The sequence below is a fragment of the Trichechus manatus genome, unplaced genomic scaffold, assembly GCF_000243295.1.
Source record: "Trichechus manatus latirostris isolate Lorelei unplaced genomic scaffold, TriManLat1.0 scaffold00041, whole genome shotgun sequence".
NCBI classification, from domain to species: domain Eukaryota; kingdom Metazoa; phylum Chordata; class Mammalia; order Sirenia; family Trichechidae; genus Trichechus; species Trichechus manatus.
This window is the reverse complement of record NW_004443977.1, coordinates 18,349,092-18,374,189: the sequence shown is the minus strand read 5'-3', so window position 1 is coordinate 18,374,189 and position 25,098 is coordinate 18,349,092. Positions and strand designations below refer to the sequence as shown.

The window sequence follows — 25,098 nt, the reverse complement described above, 5'->3', positions numbered from 1 at the left end:
GGCTCCAGTATAGCAACAATCGCGAGGATCGCACAGGACAGGGCTGTGTTTCGTTCTGTTGTACATAGGGTCGCTATGAGTCAGAAGCAAGTCTGCACCACTCTGAAGAGAGCACTGCCAAGAGAGATCTGTTAACTGATAGGCAGTGCCATCTTACAGTAGCTTGAAACATTTGTCCTCTGATCTAAGTAATAAGTCTCAATTTGTTCTACCAAGTAGGAATGGAACAAGGTAAGATTGGAAAGAGAGACAGAAGCCAGATCATGTCGTGCCTTGAAGCCATGGTGAGGGGCTTTGGAATTGGTTATAAGTATGTTAGGAAGCCATTTAAGGATTTTAAGCAAGAAAGTGATATTTTGTATTCAGTGATCCCCCTCTCCCCTTACTAGGCAAATGTGAATGAATGCAAAGAGTTGTTTTTTCAGAAGGCATTTATGAGTAAAATAGGTTATAAATGAACAAACACAGTGAATTACAAAGGACATTCCTAGAAGTACTCTGAGAAAGATAGTTTCAGTTCTGAGGCCCACAGTTACTGAGTCCCGCCTTTCAGGCACCAGTAAATACATTACATACATACATCGTGGTTCCTGCCAGCAAGCAGCTCACAATTTCGGTGAGGTAGTCATATTTGAAGTGGAATTATTCTTCCTGAGAAATTCAGGGCAAGGTAGAAGGAGGAGGTCACTTTTGTATAAACCTTAACGGATTATTAAAGATTTATCATGTGAACAAAGGCAAAGGATAGCCCCAGTATATACAGTGGCATGAGTAAAAAAAGGCAGGTAGGTATGAGCATAATCAGGTAGATCAGTGTAGATAGAAACATAAAGGGCTTCAAATGCGTTCATGAGAAGTGAGAATGGTGAAGTGGATTGGACTAGGTTTTGAAAAACATTGTAGAGGATTTGGGTTTTAGTTTGTTGATGATGGGAGCCATTGGAGGTTAAGTTTCAAAGAAGACTGACTGCAGTGGAAAAACTGGAGTTAAAGGTTTAGCATAAGTGCCATTTTCAGTGTTTCATTGGTATTCATCTTTAGTTCTGCCATCTTGTCTTGTCCTTTTTTCTAACTGAAGAGAATTGTTGGAAGAAACTGAGAACCTAGAGTGTCATCCCATTACAGTGACCATTGGAGCTGCTTAAGGTGGTAACAGGAGTCAGAAAGAAGGGAGGCAGTGAGCTATATGTGCAAGTTCTGAATGAGTATGATTTGGGAGAATTACTTGAATATGAATAGAATAATCCCCAAAGAAAAGAGATTATTGAGGATAAGGAGAGGAATAGGGATTGTTAGAGAGCCAGGAAGACACCAAGCTTGGGATATGTGGGACATAGGGAATTGAGTTCACCAGCTATTCCTGCCTAAGTTGTGGATTAGACTTTTAAGTACTGTCTATTGTTGTTAGGTGCTGTCGGGTCTCTTCCGACTCATAGCGACCCTGTATACCACAGAATGAAACATTGCCTGGTCCTGCGCCATCCTCACAATCTTTGCTGTGTTTGAGTCCATTGTTGCAGCCACTGTGTCAGTCCATCTTGTTGAGGGTCTTCCTCTTTTTTGCCGACCTTCTATTTTACCAAGCATGATGTTCTAGTGACGGTCTTTTAATATAGTAAATACGTGAATGAATGAACTGGGATCTTCTTCATTCATCTTTGTGTCTTGTGCTGCATGCAAGTAGTTGACACTCAATTGTCTGTTGAAAATGAATCTCTAAGAATAATACTAGCAGTGCAAATGGAAACCATCTTAGTTTATATCTTAATGAATTGCTGAGGTTTATTTTCTGTATGTAGGGTAATAACTTCTACCTACCCAAGTTAATTAATGAATCTAGCCACCATTTAAAAGCAGAGTATAATTTTGGGGCTTTGTACTTCTGGTTTTTTGAGACTGGAGTTTGTGATTCTGCTAGGAACTAGATCTCTTGTAACTATGGTTCTTATTTTACATGATAAGCACGGGAACAAAAATAACTAATTCCCATATTGTCATGCTTTGCGTGTTTTACTCCTTAATTCTGTCAGAGTTCTTGCTGCTCAAAGTTTAGCTGCTGCACTCATGCTATAATGGCTTTTACTATATGTCTTATCGTCTTAACCATTGGAAATGAAGCACTTTGCAAATGATAATTTACCTTTTTTTGTTTCTGCTTTTCTAGTCAATAAGTCAAAAACTGCTGTTTTTCGTGGCATGATTTTGTTTAAAAAAAATCCTGATTTTTTTTTTTTTTAAGATGTGCTAATTTAAAAAGTTAAAAAACTTATTGGAACTAAGAATGTATATTTTTAAAATCTATGACAAATTTAGATGATTTTTTTTCTTTGCTCAAACATGTAGCAAGTTTTCTTTATGGATGAAATAGTAAAAATGTGTTGTCCTGATAACCATTCTGGGCCCCTGTTTTGAACCTCATGATTTATCTGGTGCTGCTCGTTGTATTTTACTTTGTGTTGAGGTCATATGTATGCTAATATTACCCTTCACATTCTCTTCCTCCTCGTGGAGATTGTAAAGTCTCTGACTGCATTGTGTGTCCCCTCGTAGTGCCTAGCTAGCACCCTGATTTGCTTGTTGGAAGCAATCATAAATATTTGAATTGTCAGTTTGGGATAAGTTTTTTTATATATTTCTTTGAATGAATAGTTGATATGTGATACTGAGACCTCATTTCTTTAAGAGCTTTACCTTTGGACACTTAAAGCAAAGAGTGAATGGATAATATTGCCACTAGGAATGATTTTGATTTTGAAATTGAAAGTAGCATGCTATTTGTGAAATGCTTAAACTTACATTACTAAATATGTGATTATTGTGTGTGTTAGTAAAATTACTTTCAGAAGGATCATCTAACTCGACAGCAATAGAGAAAAAAGTTTTCCATTATACTGGCTATTTTACTGTTTGGTTGATGATACTGGTATTTCTCTGATCAGGTTTGCCACCTTTATTTTAAAAGTTGTTGGAAAAAAATGAGAATAATACTATCGAGCTAGAAAATACCAAGAGGTCAGTGAATTTTGTATAATTTAGGGATCACTTGTTATTAGTGAGAAGCCCTGGTGGTGCAGTGGTTAAGAGCTCAGCTGTTAACCAAAGGTCAGCAGTTCAAATCCACGGTCCATTCTTTGGAAACTATGAGGCAGTTCTACTCTGTCCTGTGGTGTCACTATGAGTCTAAATTGACTCGATGGCAAGGGGTTTTGTCATTAATGAACTCTTAAGAAAGTTTAAAATATCCACAGAAGTTAAAATTCTCCCAGTTTTTACCAGAAGATTTCTTTGAAATAAATGAATTTTAAAGTTGTTATATATGAGAAATAGCAAAATCTGTCCTCAAAATTTATATTGAATACACAAATAACAGGAGACTTGTTACATTAAGAATTCCTCAAAGTATGAAGTATAAGAGTCCCAGACATGTAGAAATTTATGTTCTTTAGAAGAGAGGAAGCAAGAATCAAGTGGAAAACGAGTTCAAAAAGTATATAATACATGAACATATGTGTATATATGTTTAATACCACTTCTCAGAATTCAAGGCGCATACAGATTTTCTGGGGATATTGTTAAAAATAGAGATTTTGATCAGTAGGTCTAGGGTAGGACCTGAGATTCTACATTTTTAAACAAGCTCCTACATGGTGCTGATAGTCATGACCATGATACTGGTCCATGGACCACACTTTGAGTGGCAACATTCTGTAATATGAATAATATTATTATAATAGTTGTTTCATTGTGTGCCATCGAGTTAATTCCGACTCATAGCAACCCTATAGGACAAGGTAGAACTGTCCCATAGGGTTTCCAGGAGCGGCAAGTGGTTTCGAACTGCCGACCTTTTTGTTAGCAGCCTGAGCTTTTGACCACTTCGCCACCAGGGCTCCATACTACTACTTATATGGCATTTCCTATGTAAGCACTTTATGTATATTAACTCATTTAATTCTCAAAATAGTTCCTTGAAGTAGGTGCTATTGTTATTCCTATTTTATAAGTGATAAAATTGAAGCACAAAAAAATTAACTTTCTCGAGGTTACAAATTCGAGGTTACAAATCTAAGTGTTGGAGCTGGGATTTGAAGGCAAGCTGACTGGCTTTTCAGCATCCATACTCCTGTGCTGTGGCTATTCACTGTGTAGCATGACTGTTCTGTAAAAATACCAAAACAGTTCACTATCCTTTTTTAATCTTTTAAACTAGGAATTCTTAGGGTGAAGGAAAGAGCCTTTGTCAATTTACCTCTGTCATGTATTGGATTGGGAGACGCCTCTTCTCTACCCCATGGCTTGGCTCCCATTGAGATTCACTTCTGTAGTGAGCCACTTTTGTTAATAGGTTTGCGTCATAACCCTCAGGTGTACTGAGGTAGAAAGTTCATTGAGAGCCACAATCCTCAAGAATTCTGTAACGGCATTCCTCAGGAAAATAGGATTTATGTAACTGGTAAAATTTGTAAAGTGACATGTATGATTAATGAAGGACTCTGAGCAAGTTAAACTATTAAGTGGAAACTTATGTAAATGTTGCATATTTATGTAATACATTGGCTTCGTCAGATGAAACAAACAACATATTTTAGAGTTGAGAGCCAGAAAGGTATTTAGGAGTCATCCATCCATTGGCTCTCAGTTATTTCAAAACAGTGAAGCCACCCCCCCTCCCCTCATTAAAATCATACAAATCCAGTATAAATCATTTCTAATCAGGAAAAACAGCCTGCCCTGCAGTGATACTAAGGCATCTCTTTGGAGCATGGTGTGAAAGACACTCATCTAATGAACTCAAGTCTTATTATAGGAAAGGGGAACTCAGGTTAAGTGACTTGCTTGAAGTTAATGGATAGAAACTGCCCAGAGCAGTTGTCTGCAAATACTGTTTTCCATTATTTTAGCTTCTGTGTGAATCTTAAAATAGTACAAATTTCTAAGAGTACATGCCTCTTACAATTATAGTACTTAATTGATACTTTTTAGTGCTTTGTGTATAAATACCATGTGCTCCATGTTATTCATGCCCTATTTTATGTTTTTAATATGTATTTCTTCGCAAAATAATGCTAAATAAAAATTTCTGCACTTTGGAGATTTATCTGTATTTGGACTAAATACTTTTCAAGAGTTTTGAGAATTATTTAGAAGGAAACTCTTCATTTTCAGTAGTCCATATCATTGATTATATGGTTCATTTCTAATACCAGTAAACTTTATAAAGTCTTTATAATTAGTTTTAGCTGATTTTTTTTTGTTTTTTTTCTTTTTGTCTTACCTAGACATTAAATTAGGATTGGATGGCTGGGATTTTGCCCCAGGACACTGAAATTTAGAGGGTCAAAATTTTTAAATCAATAATTAAAAATAATTATGCATGTGTTAGAAAGGGCACTGTGCAAATTTATAATGTCCTTCAACGTTCCATCCATCCAAGAGCTACTGGCCCAAGATCAGCTTCCTTGCCAGTCAGTGGAGAAGCTTGGATCTGAAAACCCAAGGGCAAAGACAGGGAGCCTCTCGCTTCTGGTCGTGCTGGCCTCTCCTGTTATTCACCATTTACTCCTCCCATTGCCCTTGATTTAGTTGATTTGAGGATGTGTTTCATGCAGCTTGGACATAAACTTACCAGTGAACAAGTTTTATTACAACATTGAAAAATAAAAGTTTTCTTTTGACTTGGTGATACCACTTTAATCTTTGGTAAGGATGTAGTAAAAAAAGTAAAGGCTGTAGTCACAGAAATGAAGAATGTAATATTGCGGTTTGAATTGCTGCAGAGTAATTCATAAGGTTTATGTACTTGACTTAACAGTTCTTTCCTTGTTTGACATTTAAGCTGTTTTTATAAATAAAGATTGTGGAATCATAGCATATATTTATGATGTAATAACAATAAAGCAGGACCCAACTTGAGAATCACACTCACTGCAAGTTTTTTTAAATTAATATACGATAAAATTGGCCTTTGTTTTCATGTACAGTTCTATAAATTTTAACACATGTACATAGATTTGTTTAACCACTATCACAATTATGTAGAAAGTACCATACCCCAGAAAACTCCCTCTGTTAGCCCTTAATAGTCACCCCTTCTCCCATCCCTAATCCTTGGCAAACAATGATCTGTCTCATCACAGTAGTTTTATTTTCTAGAATGTCATATAAATGGAATCATAAAGTGTATAATCTTTTGAGGCTAGCTTCTTTCAGCATAATTATTTTGAGATTCATCAAAGCTGTTGTGTATATCAGTAGTTTGTTCCTTTTCATTGTTGAGTGGTATTATATGAATATACTATCGTTTCCTTATCCATTTACTTATTGAAAGTGATTTGGTTTATATACTTTCTTGTGTACGTGCAGTTGGGAATAGGACTGCTGTTACTATTCATGGGCAGGTTTTTATGTGACTATAAATTTTCATTTCTCTGGGGTAAATATATAGGAGTGGAATTGCTGGGTCATATGATAAGTGTATATTTAATTCTTAAAAAAATAAAGAAAGAACCTGCCAAACCATTTTCCTGAGGGGTTGTACCATTGTACATTCCCACCAGTAAGGTATGAGAGTTCCAGTTGCTCTGCATCTTCACCAGCACTTGGTATTGTCAGTATATTTTGTTTTTGCCACTCAACAGGTGTGTAGTGATATCTCATCATGGCTTTAATTTGCATTTCCCTAATGGCTAATGTTGAACATCTTTTCATATGCTGAATTGCCTTCTCTGTATCCTCTTTGGTGAAATGCCTGTTCAGGTGTTTTGCCCACGTTTTATAAGTGGGTTGTTTGCTTTCTTACTGTTGAGTTTTGAGAGTTCTTTATATATTCTGGATACAAGTCATTTGATTTGCAAGTATATTCTCACAGTCTGTAGCTTCTCTGTTTACTGTTTTAACAGTGTCTACAGAGCAAAAGTTTATAATTTTGTTGGAGTCCTATATATATAGTGCTTTTGGTGTCATTTTGAAATTTGCTTAAAATTCTCAGATGCCTTTTTTTCTTCTTCATTTCATTGTCATATAACCTTTTTCTCTGGATTACTGGAAATGACATGATATAGCTGTTTTTCTCCTAAAGCAAAGGTTAATACTGTGTCAGTGGGTTGGCTCTAAACATCAGAATCCAGAATTGCATCAGTAGTATTATTACAATTGTATAAAAATATACTCATCTTGAAGAGATTCTGCAAAAGGAAGGGATATAAATGTCTAGTGTGGCTCTTTTAATCCAGTGGTTTCCTAATTCTGGCTGTGTACCAGAATCACCTGGTTGGCTTTTTTTTTTTCTTCTAACAGATTCTCTTTCTTTGGATCCTGGATGGGACCCAAAATCTGTTTTTAAAAGCTCTTAAGTGATTCTAATTCTCTGCTAGGTTGTGATCCACTTTACATCTTTTGCATAGCTAAGTGTCATGCACAGCCATCTCTTCTCAACTACTCACTTCAGTTTCTTTGTCACCGCTAGTCCCATCCTGGAACCCTGGTGGTCCAGTGGTTAAGAGCTCTGGCTGCTAACCCAAATGCTGGCAGCTCAAATCCACCAGCTGCTCCTTGGAAACCCTGTGAGGCAGTTCTGCTCTGCCCTGTGGGGTTGCTATGAGTTGGAATTGACTCAGTGGCACCAGGTTTGGGGTTTTTTTTTGGTCCCATGCTACTTTCAACTTCCCTGATGTTTCTTGTTCTTCCTTGTTTGTTCTTGCCTCGCCCTTCAAATTCCTGCTCTTCACCCAGAAAGCCTTAATGCAGAGTTTCTTAGGTAATAATGCTAGTTCTGGATCATATTTGAGCCCTAGGCACCTTTGGTTCTGCTGTCACCCTCTACAGTAGGGTCCCCTCCCATTTGCTTTGCTAGTGCGAAAAATAATGGTGGTTGTGTTAGAGTATAAGATGAGTAATGTTACCCCCCCCACCTCCCATGCCCCCACTTTCCTTTTCAAACTTTCTGTATTGTTAGGTTATATAATTTGTAAAATGAACGTTAAAATACTTAATGTGTATTTTAGTTTACATGCCAACTTTTCTTTTAAAAAGCCCATTTTCCTCTTTATAAAGTTTGCGTTTTCATTTCATTTCTACCATTTTGTTGTGTGTGTTTGAACAAATATTTATTCAAATTAGAAAAATATTTTTCTGGGACAGTATTAGAGGGGAGAAATTGCTCATAGAGTGATTTGAATAAGAGGAGATAACAGCAAGTATAGTTAAGGCATTTATTTGACTTTTAGTCATATGTCTGTGTAATAATCCAAAAATATGACAGAATAGCTCTAATAATAGCTATTTTCTGCTTAGTAAGGTACAGTGTTGATTTGTCAGGATAATTTTTTGGAGTATGATACAAATAAGGAAATTTTATTATTTATGACACATAGTGATAGTTGTGTTTTTGTAGTTTAATGAAAGGCGGGTATAAGTACAAACTATATTACATAAATTTTTTTTATATATTTTATCTTAAAATGTATATCAGTGATTTAAAGAACATTATTTTATAACATTAACTTATTTAATTGGTCAGTTTTTCATTCATTCAACAAATATGCAAAGTGCATTTGTGTGTGTGTGCATTCCAAAATCGAGGTAACTAATACAGTTAACGCGTAAGTTGATTTTATAACAAAGAGGTATACAGAAATTCATTTAAGTCCCTTAACAAAAATTAATTGGCTGGATATCCTGGTGTTTTTAGAATTTTATTTTTGTTACATAGTACAGTTTGCTCTAGTCTTGTCACGATTTTAATTGCTATGTAAAATTTAGTAGTTTAGTGAAAGAATATGAAGCTTGGTGAAGAATTTTGTAAATAGGCACATTTTCAACTTCCTGTTTTTTCTAGTGTTAGCTACCTTTGGAATTTGTGTCTGACGGGTGCTAGACTTAATGAGTTGGAGCAAATGATTTTGCATAAAAATTTTTATTTAACACACAGTATTGTGAACAAACTGATGTGGATGTTTATCACTTTTGATATAGTCAACGTATTTATGGAGAAATTTCTGGGTGATTTATCTTGAAGTCAAGGCACTTAGTCTTGTGAATAAAAAATTAAATATATACTAATGGTTTTCATACTATACATTTTGTAGGTTGAATGCATTATTCCATCGTTAAAATATAATAATCTTTTTTTTCTGTAATATGAAGAAAAAATAAATTAGACACAGTTTTCTCAGTTTTAACTTACTCTCCCATAATGTGTGTGCATTTTCTTTCTGTCTTTGGCTCTTCTAGTCACTTGTTTATACTAGATCTGATACAGAATGACATTTGATTTAGCATATATTTATTATCATTCAGGCTTATAGATATCTATGTATCTCAACACACAGATGTAAAAAATCATGTTTCTCAGAAAGCACCATGACATCAGATTCTCCCCAGCCTGAAAAAGTTTAACCACTTTCCGGATTATCTATGGTGAAAGATGTTTGGAGATAGAAGATGTCTGTTCAGGCTGGAGTTACTGGAGTTGCTAGACCATGAAGGAGGGGTTGGATTTTTATTAACTGGAGAAGATGGTGATTTAGTACCAAAGTGTTGGAGGAATTTAAAAGGACAGACTTGCTACTGCTTCATGATGACACTAGAACCTAAGTCTAGATTTGTTTCCTAGTCAAATAATCTTTTTCTTTGCGCTGATAGCCTATCAGGAAGGAGTCATAGTATCTCCTTACTGGACAAAGTGGTACTAAGCTTGTGGGCTGTGGAATTCTTGAAGTTTTGAATAGTCTTTTATCAGCACTAGATTAGAAAGGCATTCAAAATCCATTTTAGTGGGAGAAATAATAAACAGATCAGTATGTAATAAAGTGGTTAGGTAGTGATAAGTACTGTGAAGAAAAAGTTTAGGGTAAAGGAGTAGAGACCCACAGGATTGTTATTTTAAAATAGGACAGTCAGAAAAGGCCTCTCTTGGAGGTGAAACTTGAACAGAATAAAATAAGGGAATGAGTCATGTGAATAGAGGCAGAAGAAATGGCAGAATATAGTTGCTTTATGCAGCAAGAAGGCCATTGTGGCTGGAGTGGACAGTGCTAATAGTTTATGCTTATTGACCACTTACTGAGTGCCAGTCTGTTCTAATGAGTTACTAGCGTTAATTTAATCCTTGCAACAATGCTACAGGATGGGTAGTATTTCACATATAAGGAAACTGAGGTACAGAAATTGAATAATTTACCCAAGGTCACACAACTAGTTAGGGAGCTGGTATTGGAGTGGGGTAGTCTGACTCCAGAATCAGTGCATTCAGTCTTTACTCAAAGGTAGGGGAGTGGCTAGGCGTGGTAGGAAATTTGGTTGATGCAGTAGCCATGGGCTAGTTCTGTAGTTCATTATAAAGATTTAGGAGTTTATTCTCATTGTGATGTTAAATCATTGGAGGATTGAGAAAAGCCCAGGAGGTTGCTTTATGGTTCTGGAGGTCAAGAGAGTGGTCTGGAATATACATACATCTGTGTATAGATTATAGCTTAACATATTTCTTCTGGCCTGTAACATGTTTCTTTGATTTAAAATTGAGGATTTCACGTCATTATTTTATTGAAAAGATGTGTGTGTGTGTGTGTGTGTGTGTGTGTGTGTGTGTGTGTATGTATCAGCATGTGTGTATAAATGAACTGTAATGAACTCTTTTGTTAATAGGTGCGAGAAGATGTACTAAATTCATTGAATAACAACTTTCTTCAAACGCTAAATCAAGCTTGGAATGATCATCAAACAGCTATGGTGATGATTAGAGACATACTAATGTATATGGTAAGTAGACTTTTTGTTATTTTCCTTTAAGAAGTTAAGCATTTCAAAATGTGGTGTGTGCTTCCTGTCAGATTTAGTTGGATGATACCTGTCAATTGTGAAAGGTGATTTATTTTTTAAGAGCTTGTCTGCTAACCAAATGGTCAACAGTTCAAATCCACCAGCCGCTACTTGGAAATCCTATGGGGCAGTTCTACTCTGACCTGTAGGGTCGCTATGAGTCAGAATCAACTTCATGGCAACGGGTTTGGTTTTTTTTTTTCCCCCTTTTCAAGGGCCAAGCTCAGCCTGTTTAATGGAAGACTGAAAGGAAAGATTTAAATATTTTTCGTTAGCGTCTAGCACTTGTACTTCAAAATGGGAAATATTGAAAAGCCTTACATAACATCTGTTGTTGAGTAAGGGTAGTTGAATGAAAATATGAGAGATGGAAGCTAATTATTCTCTTACAGGTTTTTAAAACCAAATGTGTTTATATCTTCAGGAACAGAAGACGTCATAGTCATATTAATACAAATATTTTTGTAGTAATTATACTCTAATACCTGCCAACTATCTGTCTTAACAGTAAATCTCTGATAGTAAATCCTTGCAGTATGTGATTGGAGCTGAGCCAGTCTTGTTTACGGAAATTTGCTTTTTCAGATATATAGTCCATTTTTCACCCATTACTGCTTATTTCGAATTGGTTGTATTTTTATCAGTCAGAAGAAAAGTCTTCTTCAGCAAGACAGTTTGAAATTGTTGACTTTAGCTAAGCTGTTTAATAACTTTCAAGGAGATTAAAAACTATCGTTTTGCTGATGTTTTTTTAATTAGTATGATAGAGAATGAAGCCAGATTCATCAAGTTTAATTACTGTGTCAGTGCAGAATTACCCAATCTAGTGACTAGTCCTGTTAACTTCAGTATTTGTTTGGGAATGGGACATAATGATTTTCTTTGAAGATAGTACTTCTCTATTTCTAATTTTTATTCCAATTTCCTTAGTTTTGATTTGTAGTTGTAATGTAGTGATGAGAGCTTCCCCTAGTTTCTTTTCCTTGAGAGAATAAAGCAATGTTATTTATATCTCATTTCCAATGAGAGCAAACATAGCTGTAAAGTTTTTCTCTGCTAAGTGAATTCAGTCAGTCTTACTAGTTTTGTTAAGGGCTTTAGTGGCAAGGGGGTCAGGGAGGTGCCACTTCATTTTTCAGGGACTTGATAAAAGGTATAACAAATTATTTAGTCTTTCTGAGCTTCATTTTCCTTGTCAGGATATAGAGTCACTGTGAGTTGTCATTTTGAGGATGAGATTGCATATGAAGACATGTATCATGATGTCTGGCATAATAATGTGAAGTAAGTTAGCTTGCTGATACTGTCTTTAAGTTCTGGAGTTGGTGAATGCTTTAAATTACATATCAACTTTCTAATCCTAAGATAGAAAACCACTTGTAATTTCGTGGACCATTACTCTATTGACAAAAGAAGGATTTAAAATAATAAAAAAATGTGTATATATGTTTCTTTTCTTTTTTTTGGAAATGAACTCTTTGAATCCTGACTCTGCTTCTTATATGACCACAGTGAAGAAGTTCATTAGTTCATGCCTCAGCATCCTCATTTATAAAATAATGTTATACCAATTAGACAGCATAGTGCTGTGGCTTAAGTGAGCCATTGATGTTCACTTGCAAGGTCTGGCCCATAGTTAAAAATTTACTAGTGTGACTGTTTCTTGTCCCTTCTGGTAGTGCCACAACTCTTATGTAAACCTAGTCATGTACCTTTCCATTGCCTGTGCTGGAGGAAACCTCACATGGGGCAGATCCGTGCCACTATTTGTCCATTTTCACAATCCTCCAGTAGACCATCCACGCTGCCCAGCAATTACATTCTCTTTCTCTAGTCAGTGTGCTTCACACTTTGAAACCATTATTTTTCTTCAACCTCCTCAGTTCACCTTCTGGTCTCCTCATCCTTAGTAAATGCTCTTGCCTTGTACTTCTTAGAGAAAAAACAGAGTATCAGATGGGAACTGTGTTCATTTCTTTCCATGGAATCTGTTAACTTTGTATTTTTTCTACTTTTCTGTTTGTTTTTCCTCCTATTTTAATGGAGGACAGTGTCTCCTGTCCTGTCAGGGACCGTTTCTCTTCCACCTGTGCTATGGATCGCATCCAGCTACCTTAGGAATCTTAAGTATTCTCATGTATTTTCAGGTTCTGCCTTGTTACCACACCTTAGTCAGTATTGGACATGTTCAAGCCACTCAAATTTTCAAAATAAAATTCCATTAAATGTTCTGTTGGACCCCTGCACTGCTTCCCGGAGTCTGTCATCTCATTCACAGCTTAGTGTCTCATGAGGAGTGTTGATACTTGCTATCTCTTTTTTCTTATCTTCCATTCACTGTGAACATGTCCCGGTTAAGCTTCCACCTCAACGGTTCAGTTCAGTGTTGCCCATACTAGGATTACCATGATGTCTGTGTATATCTGAATACAAACATCACTCCCAGTCCTTATCCTCCTTGATTTTTTCAGCGTAATTTGGCACAGTTGACCACTCCTTTCTTCCTACACATTGTGCCCTTGATTTCTGTGACAAAGCACTCCCTTGGTAGGCCTCCTGCCTTTCTGACTATTCTCAGCCACTCTTCCTCCTCCTGTATGCCTGAAATAGAGACATTTCTTGGGACTTCGTAGATTCTCTTCTCCTAGTACACTCTCTTCACTTCCTTCACTCGCATGGCTTCATTTAGTGCCTCCGTGCAGATGATTCCCAAATTATGGTTCCAACTTCATTCTCTGAGAGTCAGACTCATGTTTTTTTCTCTAGTTGATGGCTCCTTTCATTGTCTGAGAGGTTCTTCAGACTTGGCAGGTCCAAATAAACTCATAATCACTATCATTCCAGTTGTTTATGCCAGAAACCTTTGGAATTATTCTTGTTAGTTTTCTTCTCCCTCTTTCCCTACGTCATATATTGCTGTTGACACCAAGTATTTCTGTTATCTCAACAATCTGCAGTTCTTTTCTGCTTTCATGTCCACTACCTAAGGCCAAACCACCTTCACATCTCTTGGAGTATTCAGTAACTAGTCTCGCAGCATTCACTGTGTTCCTTTCTATTCCGTTTTCCATATTGCCCCTAGAGTTAGACTATTTTAAAGCACAGATCTGAACATGTCACTGCCCTGCTAAAGTTCTTCATCTTGGAATCCTCACACATATCTTCTGTCTGGAAATATTTCCAGAACGTTTCCTCTCTTCATGTGGCTTGCTGCTACTTATCTTTCAAGTCTTAGCTTAAATTTTGGCAAGCGTTCTCAGACCCATGCTGTATACGCCCCCTCCCGAGTACAGTTTCTCATTGCTCTCCTTGTACTAGTACTGTTCCTTCACAGTATTTATCACACTCGTTATTGACAACAGTTTAGTGTCTGGTTTCCACACTAGACTGTGAACTTTATGAGGCTATTGTCAATGTATCACCTCTCTGTCTCTAATACCTGGCAAAGCTCCTTGCACAAAATGGGCACTCACGTATATTTTAAATGAATTAATACACACAGATTTTATATAGTACCCTTTTTTATAGACCGTGTTTTTTCAAAATCCTCATTAAAAAGATAGGCTACTTTAGATTTAGAAAGAAGCTAAAGTATTGATATCTTCCAAGTTTCACAAGATAAAATTCTTTCATTTTCATATATTTCATATTCTTATTTTGTCTTTTTATGTGTAGTGATCTGGACCTAATTAAGTGCTTCTTAAAATTAAAGTTTATATACATTGAAATGTATAAAAGTAATGTGTTCAGAATTATTTTTGATAAATAATATGCACTTGTGTAACCTTAGTAAAGATAAATAAGTGCTTTTTAATTTTCAAAAAGTCAAAAGTGCTTTTCCTATTGCTGTCTACATTATTATGTCTTTGAAGACTTTTACCCTTATCCCAGACATTGCAGTTCTTGCCTACTGGATAGGGCAGGTACCCCAAGTATACTGGTTATACCTGCATGGGGCCTGTTCAGGTTTCTTTTTTCTATGAATATTGGCTCTAACTGTTGGAATTTTAGATCTCAGGCTCAGAGAGGGAGGAGCAAAGATACTTCATTGTCTCTTCACCTACCACCTACTCAGCTGAGTTTTAGTCTTAACAAGGAGATGTCTGTGTCTGAAATACCATGCATAAGCCTCTGTATAGATAAAATGGAACATGCTTACTCTTGAAAGAAAGGAGAGTCACTGCTTCTTTGAGCTCTTTGGAAAGTCATCAAAGATGGGTAAAGAAGTAAGGTGGAATGTAGCAACATCTTTGTAAAGAGAAGAGAAGCTGAAGAACTCTCTTTAGAAATACTCTGAGTCTTCTTAGTAAAGTAGGAGGCAAGACCATTAACTAAGGGTGACAGAAGTATGTGATGTGTTGGGAGCTTGAGGAGTGCAGTAGGCTGAATAATGGCCCCCAAACATGTCCCCATCCGTAGCACAGAGGAGTTTCCAGATGTTATTACATTAAGGATTTTGAGATGAGGAGATTATCTTGGATTATCTGGGTGAGCTTGATGTAATCACAATAGTGTTTATAAGAGGATGAAGGAGGAGTCAGAGAAGAAGGCGATGTGATGATGGAAGCAGAGATTGGAGGTGATGCACTTTAAAGATGGAGGAAAGGGCCACAAGCCAATGCAGACAGCCACTAGAAGCTAAAAAAGCCAAGGAAGTGGATTCTCCCTGCAGAGCCTCCATAAGGAACCAGTCGTTTGGGCATCTTGACTTTGGCCCAGTGAAACTGATTTCAGACTTCTGATCTCCAGAATTTTAACAGAATAAGCTTTAAGCCACTGAATTTGTCACAGCAGCCACATAAAACTAATACAAAGAGTATGGGAAAAGTTTGTAGTGCCCACCATGCTGGAGTCAACTAGGTATTAATAAAATGATTACGTGTAGTTTTCAGGGTATAACTTAGATGAGTTAGCACAAATTTTGCATAGTGGAGCTAATCAGCAGAATTTGTAACTTTTTCCAGTCTGGGAGAAGAAAGTTCAAAATAAGGAACACCTACTCATAGGATTTGCCGTATTGGGGGGAGAATTGTTGTTAGGTGCCCTCAGGTTAGTTCTGAATCATAGCGACCCTATGTACAACACGACAAAGCACTGCTGGGTCCTGAGCCATTCTCAAAATCATTGTTATGCTTGAACCCAGTGTTGCAGCCACTGTGGCAATCCATTCCATTTAGGGTCTTGCTCTTTTTTTGCTATCTACTTTACCAAGCAAGATGCCCTTTCTCAGGGACTGATCCCTCCTAATAACATGTCCAGAGTGTGTGAGACAAGTATCAACATCCTGGCTTCTAAGGAGCATTCTGGCTATACTTCTTCCAAAACAGATTTGTTTGTTCTTCTGACCGTCCATGGCATATTTAGTATTCTTCGCCAGCACTGTAATGCAGATGCATCAATTCTTCTCTGGTCTTCCTTATTCATGGTCCTGCTTTTGTGTGCATATGAGGCGATTGAATATACCATGGCTTGGGTCAGGCGCACCTTAGTCCTTAAAGTGACATCTTTGCTTTTAAAGAAATCTTTTGGGGCAGATTTGGGTAATGCAATGCATCTTTTGATTTCTTTCTTTTTTTTTTCTTTTTTTTTTAGCTTTAACAAACAAATTTATTTTCTTACACTTAGGAGGCAAGAAGTCAGAATTCAGGGTACCAGCTGTAGGGGAAGGATTTCTCTCTCCCTCTCTGCTCTGGAGGGAAGGTCCTTATCACTTTAGCTTCTGTTTCATGGTTCCTTGGTGATCTCCATGTGTCTTGGCATCTATCTTATCCACTCTCTGCTCTGCTCCCTTGTTTAATCTGTTTTCTATCTCCAAAGAATTTGACTCAAGATACACCCTGCGCTAATTTTACCTGATTAACTTAACAAAAACAACCCGGTCCCAAATGAGATTATAACCACAGGCACAGAGGTTAGAATTTACAACATATGTACACACACACACGTATATATATATATATATATATACATATACATATATATATTTCCTTTTTTTCTGTGCTTTAGACGAAAGTTTACGGAGCAAATTAGTTTCTCATTAAACAGTTAATACACATATTGTTTTGTGACATTGGTTGCCAATCCCATGACGTGTGCATCGTTTGATTTCTTGACTGCTGCTTCCGTGGGCATTGATTGTGGATCCAAGTAAAATGAAATCCTTGACAACTTCAGTCTTTTCTCCATTTCTCATGATGTTGCTTATTGGTTCAGTTGTGAGGATTTTTGTTTTCTTTATGTTGAGGTGTAGTCCATACTGAAGGCTGTAGTTTTTGATCTTCATCAGTAACTGCTTCAAGTTCTCTTCACTTTCAGCAAGGAAGGTTGTGTCATCTGCATATCGCAGGCTGTTAATGAGTCTTCCTCTAATACTGATGCCGCATTCTTCATATAGTCCAGCTTCTCAACTTGCTTAGCATACAGATTGAATAAGTATGGTGAAAGGATACAACCCTTAAATACACCTTTCTTGACTTTAAACCACAGTACCCCCTTGTTCTGTTTGCTGTTCAAATGACTGCCTCTTGGTCTATGTACAGGTTCCTCATGAGCTCAGTTTAGTGTTCTGGAATTCCCATTCTTCCCAGTGTTATCCATAATTTGTTATGATCTTTGCATAGTCAGTAAAACACAGGTGAACATCTTTCTGGTATTCTCTACTTTCAGCCTAGATCCAGTTGACAACAGTAGTGATCTCCCTTGTTCTATGTCGTCTTCTGAATCTGGCTTGAATTTCTGGCAGTTCAGTGTTGATGTGCTGCTGCAACCTCTTTAGAATGATCTTCAGCAAAATTTTACTTGTGTGTGGTATTAATGATATTGTTCAATAATTTCCACATTCTCTTGGTGGGGAGCATTAGTATTGTTGTTGAAATCGTTGATTGTGGGTCTGTGCTGTTCAGGGAGGCAAGTGAATCGTAAGGTCCCAGGAAATAGAAGTATTAGATATTAGGGATCAGTAGACATGGAAATCCAGTTACAATGAAGAGCAGGTTCATTTAAGTATAAGAGTAGAAGTGGGAAGAGAAAGGATCATCTTCAGTGCCAGAGTTATGTGATTTCTTCTAATAATGAGGTTCCAAGTTTGCACATATCAGTATGTGGCTGAAGGGAATCCTGATAAAATGGGGGTTGAAAATTAGGCATCTGAGGAATATGTCAGATTGTTTGTTAGTATGAATGTTGGAGTTACCGTGGAGCCGATTTAAGAGAAATACTGTAATGTATTTGCTGAAGTTACCAAGGAGGATTAATGAGCAATTGGAGGGCAGAAGATAGGATGAGAACATGGAGACAGTGGAATTTATGGGTCTTTATTTCTCCTGTGGAGCCCTGGTGGCACAGTGGTTAAGAGTTTGGCTGCTAACCAAAAAGATTGGCCGTTTGAATCTGCCAGCTACTCTTTGGAAATCCTATGAGGCATTTCTGCTCTGTTCTGTAGGGTCTCTATGAGTTAGAATTGACTCGGAGACAAAGGGGTTTTGTTTTGTTTTGTTTTTTTCCTTTTCGATGCTTTCACATCCAAAAAACATTTCTTCATGGTATTCTAGATTGCACATTGAAGGAAGTTTGAAAATAGCCACGTTCTGGAAAAGCACAGATAGATTGCTTAAGAATCTTCCTGGTACATTCTCTGCTTTCAAAATGACATCTTAGGAGAAAGCAGGATCCAGTAGCTTTTGGATTATTAGAGTCACACCTGTTCAATATTTTTACCAACTCTTCTTTTGTAAGAAGGGTCTGTTAAGACAGCCTTTCCCCGTATGTGCTCTAATTTTGCATCTGTGACTGACAATACACAATGTCCTGGCATCTTTTTATGGTTAGGGCAAAAGCCAAGTACTAGGTCTTTATGTAAAATAAAACCAGGACATCATTATAAATACTGTAAAGGTTAAGTGTTTTGTACTTGATAGTTTCTTTTTTTTTTTCCTTGCCTTCCATCTCAGCTACTGTTTCAAATTAACAGAACCATAAACACCTCAATCACTGTGCCCTGTGAACTGTTTGTTTCTGTGTGGTAGTGATTAGCAGTCTATGACATTGTATTTAGGGGGGGCAAGTATTCAGTGTCTGCACTGCCCAACATGACTACTTTTGGTGCAGTCAAAAATAGAGCACACATTTCTTGATGTAGTAAAGGAAATGAAACTTTTGTACATAAAGTGAACTGCTGCCAGTATACATAGGAAGCTTGGAGTAGTGAAAACAAAAAGATCAGTTAAGACTCCCTAGGTTTTTGTCCTTGCCTTGTCATTAGTTTGCTTAAATCATTTAACCTCTCTGGTAACAAACTGTTGTTTCCTTATCTGTAAAATAAATTTATTGGAAAAAGGGCTATGCTTATCTTTTTGGAAGTCATACACCCCTTGAAGAATGGTCAGAATTCATGGACCCTCTCCCAGAAGTATGCATGTGTGCATACACACACCACACACTTTTACGTGCAGCTTCAAAGGGCTTATGGGTTCCCTGAAGCTCATCTACGGGACCTGGTTAAGGATACTTTGGTGAGATCGTTTTAATCCCTTCCCTTTCAAAACTGAAAGTGAATAGTTAAATTTGGTATCTGGGGAATGGTAGTGAAGGAAAATAGGAGGTGTGGGCTGTTGTTGTTAGGTGCCATCAAGTCGGTTCCAACTCATAGTGACCCTGTGTACAACAGAATGAAACACTCCCTGGTCCTGCACCATCCTCACAATAGTTGTTACGCTTGAGCCCATTGTTGCAGCCACTGGGTCAGTCCATCTTGTTGAGGGTCTTCCTTTTTTTTTTGATGACCCTCTACCGAGCATGATGTCCTTCTCCAGGGACCGATCCCTCCTGATAACATGTCCAAAGTATGTGAGATGCAGTCTCGCCATGTTTGCTCCTAAGGAGAATTCTGGTTGTATTTCTTCCAAGACAGATGTGTTTGTTCTTTTGGCAGTCCATGGTGTATTAAGTTGATGACAAATTTCTTTAAGAACTCTTAAAGTGGATTGATAGAACCTTGGTTGACATGAGTCTACCTAATGATACTTCTAATTATAACAGATAACACTTACATAGCCCTTAGTGTGTGCCAGCATTGTTTTTAGCACTTTAAATAAGGCAGTCCCCAGATTACGAGTGCATTCTATTCCTAAGCCTGTCTTTAAGTCAAATTTGTATGTAGGTTGAAACAGTTAGGTATGGTTTATATCTAACATGAGTTAGTCAAATGTTTGTCTTAGTGTACAGTATATAGTATACTTTTTTATGCATGAAAAACATTAAAGGAACACTTCCAGATACACTAAAACATCTTTAAGATAACAGTACAGTAGTAATAATGTTTTGATGTGCATCGAAGTATCACCTGTTTGTTATTATGAACCATTATACATACCTTGAATTTTTAATATAATAGGCTTTATAAGGGGTTGGTCTGTAACTACGGGTTGTACATAAATCAGACATTTGTAACACAGGGACTGGCTTTATATTAATTCATTTATTCCTCAGTATCTTTTTGTGTTATTTTTAAACAGTAGTTTGGGAAAGCAATAAAATTTAAATTTAATTGTGTTTCTTTGTTTTCACTTTCTTGATGTTTTAAATTCTCACCTTTGAGGTGGGTATTGTAATCTTCATTTTGTAGATAAACTGACGTTAAGAACTCAGGATAGAGCAATTAACCTGGACAGATCACAGTTAAAACTAAATACCGGAGTAGAGAATTGGATCAAAGTCTTTTTTTGACTCCAAAACCGATGGTCTTCACCACTTTGCTGTACCACCTCAGTACAGAAGAATTCTGTTAACTGTGTTCAGCAAATTTATGATAACTTTCCCAGAGTTGAGGTAACATTCACCTTTGTACTATGAGTATATAAACTCATGCATTCAACAGATATTTACTGAGTGTGTATTCTATATCAAGCACTATTCTAAATAACCATGGTTCTTGTTTCCAGGTTCTTCATTCATTGGTTGATTTTTGTAACATGGACACCTGCTTGGGCAGATAATTCTGGTTTCTCAAGCCTAATTTTTAAAAAGAAGGGGCACTGAGGGGGTGCAATCAACAGTTAAGCGAAAGGCCAGCAGTTACATCCTACCAGTGGCTCCTCAGGAGGAAAGACCTGGCAGTCTTCTCCCATAAAGATTATAGCCTAGGAAACCCCCTATGAGACAGTTCTAGTCTGTCCTATAGGGTTGCGAGTCAGAATTGACTTGACAGCACCCGACAACAATTTAAAAACAGCATGTTTGTCCACGATCCAAGTGAAAGTGACCTAAGCATTAGAAACCTTTAGTATGGTGTATTTCTTTTCTCAGCTTTGACTTTGAGTCTGAGGTATTAAAATCCTTATTGAAGAAGTGATTTTTTAAGACCACTTATTGGAGTCCTTCAAAACTCACCAAAAATCTTAGATTCCATAGCAGTTATTCTATCCACTTGGTAGTCTACTAGCCCTAAGCAAATTTTAAAGTCTTCTATTTTTTTTTCCTGCAAACTTTCTTGTTGATATATAACATAAAAGTACACAAGCCTTTTGACCATTTCAAAAAATGTGGGTTATCCAGTTCTTACTAATTTGAAGTAGTTCTTTGTATATTCTGGGTAAAAGTCCTCTGTCCGATATACGTATTGCAGGGTTTCTTCTTCCATTCTGTGGTTTGCATTTTCACCCTTAATGGTGTTTTTGATGAAGAGAAGTTTTTAATTTCAATGAAAACCAGTCTTTTGATCTGAAATTGTTGAATAAAGTTCTTTATAAATATCAATTTGGTCAAATTTATTAATCATACTCCATTCTTGCACGTCCTTACTAAATTTTTTGCCTGTTTATCCTGTCAGCTCTTGAGACATGTTAACATCTTCAGATTTGATAGTTGGATTATCTGTTTCTCCTTTTAGTTTGTATATTGTGATATTTTATTATAAAGTGAATATAAATTTAGAATTGTTTTATCTTCCTGTTGAATTAATTTTATTTTTATGGAATATCCCTTTTTATCTTTAGTAATACTTCTTAAAGTCTGCTTGGTCTGCTATTACTATAACTGTATCAGCTTTCTTTTGATTAATGTTTGCATGGTAAGTGTCTTCCCATCCTTTCATTCTTTTGGTGTCTGTATATTAAGGTGTTATCTCTTGAAAGCACCATAGTTACTGCTTTTTAACCTCATCTGACAATCTTTGTTTTTAAGTTGAAACATTTAGTTCATTTACATTTATTTAGTTATTGGTACATTTAGGTTCAAACCTACCAGTATGACACACAAGCGAAATTTTGCTGAAGATCATTCAAAAGCAGCTGTAGCAGTACATTGACAGGGAACTGCCAGAAATTCAAGCCAGATTTGGAATGAGAGATATCATTGTTGATGTCAGATAGATCTTGGTTGAAAGCACAGAATACCACACAGATGTTTACCAGTGTTACATTGCCTATGCAAAGGCATTCGACTTTGTGGATCATAATATATTATGGATAACATTGCAAAGAATGGGAATTCCAGAACACTTAATTGTCCTCATAAGCAACCTGTACATAGACCAAGAAGCAGTAGTTCAAACAGAACAGAGGGATACTGCGTGGTTTAAAGTCACGAAAGGTGTGTGTCAGGGTTGTATCCTTTCACCATACTTAGTCTGTATGCTGAGGAAATAATCTGAGAAGCTGGACTATATGAAGAAGAACGGGGCATCAGGATTGGAGGAAGACTCAGTAACAACCTGCTTTATGCAGATGGCACAACCTTGCTTGCTGAAAGCGAAGAGGACTTGAAGCACTTATTGATGAAAATCAAAGACGACACTGTGCATTACATCTCAACATAAGGAAAACAGAAATCCTCACAACTAGACCAATAAGCAACATCATGATAAATGGAGAAAATACTGATGTTGTCAAGGATTTCATTTTACTTGGATCCACCGTCAACACCCATGGAAGCAGCAGTCAAGAAATCGAACGACATATCCTATTAGGCAATCTGCTGCAAAAGACCTCTTTAAAATGTTAAAAACCAAAGATGTCACCTTGAAGACTAAGGTGCGCCTGACCCAAGCCATGGTATTTTCAATCTCCTGTTACGCATATGAAAGCTGGACAGTGCATAGGAAGACTGAAGAAGAATTGATGCCTTTGGATTATCATTTTGGCAAAGAATATTAACTATACCTTGGACTGACAGAAGAATGAACAAATCTGTATAGGAAGAAGTGCAGCCAGAATGTTCCTTAGAAGCTAGGATGGCTAGACTTCATCTTACATACTTTGGACATGTTATCAGGAGGGAACAGTCCTTGGAGAAGGACATCATGCTTGGTAAAGTAGAGGGTCAGTGAAAGAGAGAAAGACCCTCAACGAGATGGATTGACACAGTGGCTGCAACGTTGGGCTCAAGCAAAGCAACGATTATGAGGATTGGGCAGGACCAGGCAGTGTTTTTGTTCTGTTGTACGTAGGATTGGTATGAGTCAGAACCGACTCGACAGCACCTAAGAACAACAGCAACTCTTTTTTCCTATTTGTTTCTTCTGTTCTTAATTTCTTCCCCCACAATTCTTCTCTTCTTTTAGATTAATCAAGTATATTTTATTATCTCATTTTCCTTCCCATTAGCTTGTTGTTTATATGTTCTTTTGTTATTCATTTAGTAGTTACTCTAGAGATTACAACATACATCCTTGACTTATTATTTATAGTCTACCTTCATTTAGTTCTTTTACCACTTTCTGGATAATGTAAAAAAAAAGAAAAAACAGTTTTTGTCAGTCAGTTCAGACCCCGTGTATGTTAGAGTAGAAGTGCACTCCAAAGAATTTTCAGTGGCTGATGTTTCAGATGTAGATAACCAGGCCTTTCTTCTGGTGTGCCTGTGGGTGGATTTAAATTGCCAACTTTTTGGCTAACAGAGAGTACTTAACCCTTTGCGTCATGCATGGACTCCTGGATAGTTTAATGGCCTTAGAATACTTTGACTTCCTGGTTTTTTCCCTCTTGGTTTTCAGACATTTGAGTGTGTGTGTGTGTGTGTGTGTGTGTGTGTGTGTGTGTGTGTATACGTGCGTTGGCATGCTTGATAATTTGATTGCGTGTGTGTGTGTTGGCATGCCTGATAATTTTGGATTGAATGCTCATACAGTATATAAAAAATTGTGGAGGCTCTGGATGATACTATTTTTCTTCAAAATAAATTTGATTTTCTTCTGGCAGACAGGCAGAGTATGGGGTGATTACTGTGATCTAGTTGAGACTGGCTTTTAGGAGCCCTGGTGGTGCAATGGTTAAGAACTGTGGCTGCTAACCAAAAGGCTGGCAGTTCAAATCCATCAGCAGCTAGGTGAAAACCCTATGGGGCAGTTCTGTTCTGTCCTATAGGGGCACTATGAGTCGGAATCAACTCTACAACGGGGGGGTTTTTTTTTTTGAAAGGCTTTTGGGCTTTCTGAGGGTTGGTCTATTTTCAGTTTTCATTTTATTTCCAGGACATAGCTTTACTCACAGGGCACAGCCCTTCTGGGTTTTCATCTGAAAGCCTGGCGTGTTTACCAGCTTGCTTTCTACATTACTGTGCCTGGACTACCAGAAGTCTCTAGCTCTTTAGCCTCCCAGTGCTGACTTCTGGGTTTTTGTTTTATTGGGGGGGGGATTGTTTTGTTTTTGGTGTCTCACCCTGTTGCTTGGGTGAGGTGTCGGTAAACATCTTGATAGAAAATCAGTTGTAGAATTCCTGGCTCTCTTTTTTCAGTTCTCTTCTCTTCAGAACCTTGGCATTTTAAGTCCTAGCTGCTCGGTAGCCAACCCCAGATGTGACTTTCTGCTTGGCCTTAATTTCCAATCCTCAGAATACAACAAAATGACCCAAGGGAACTAGCAGAAGCTTCCCTCAGTATACTTGCATTTTCTCTGGAATTTCAGCTCCTCACATCCAGGTTGTCTTGTTGTTCTTTGATGCTTTTAAACAGGCGGCAGTTTTTAAATTTTTTTATCCAGCTTTTATAGTTGTTCTTGGTAGGGGGATTGGTCTTATAAAAGTTATTCTTTCAAAACTAGAAGTGGAATAGCATTTTGAGGTAGGTGTTACTTTACAGATGAGGAAACTAAGACACAAATATTAAGATCACACTTAGTGAAGGACAGAGACAGGATTCAGACAGGCTGGATCTGGAATTGGTGCTCTGCTAACCACTGAACTTTAATGCTTCTCTAATACTTTCCCAGAAGATAGTCTTATAATTCCATTGCTCTGAGACCTTGAGGGTCTTTTATAGTTCCAATAGGGACTATTTCCTAGTGTTTT

The 25,098-nt window shown here is 37.2% G+C and overlaps 1 protein-coding gene across 2 annotated transcripts in view; it reads left to right on the top strand.

The window, feature by feature from the left end:
* The window catches only part of CUL3 (cullin 3), a 113,487-nt gene that overhangs the window by 44,172 nt on the left and 44,217 nt on the right, over positions 1-25,098 (top strand). For both annotated transcript variants that reach the window (XM_004376373.3, XM_023731353.1), the window contains one exon: positions 10,645-10,758. In XM_004376373.3, coding sequence (XP_004376430.1) covers positions 10,645-10,758 — 114 coding nt within the window. The remainder of the gene's footprint in view (positions 1-10,644; positions 10,759-25,098) is intronic.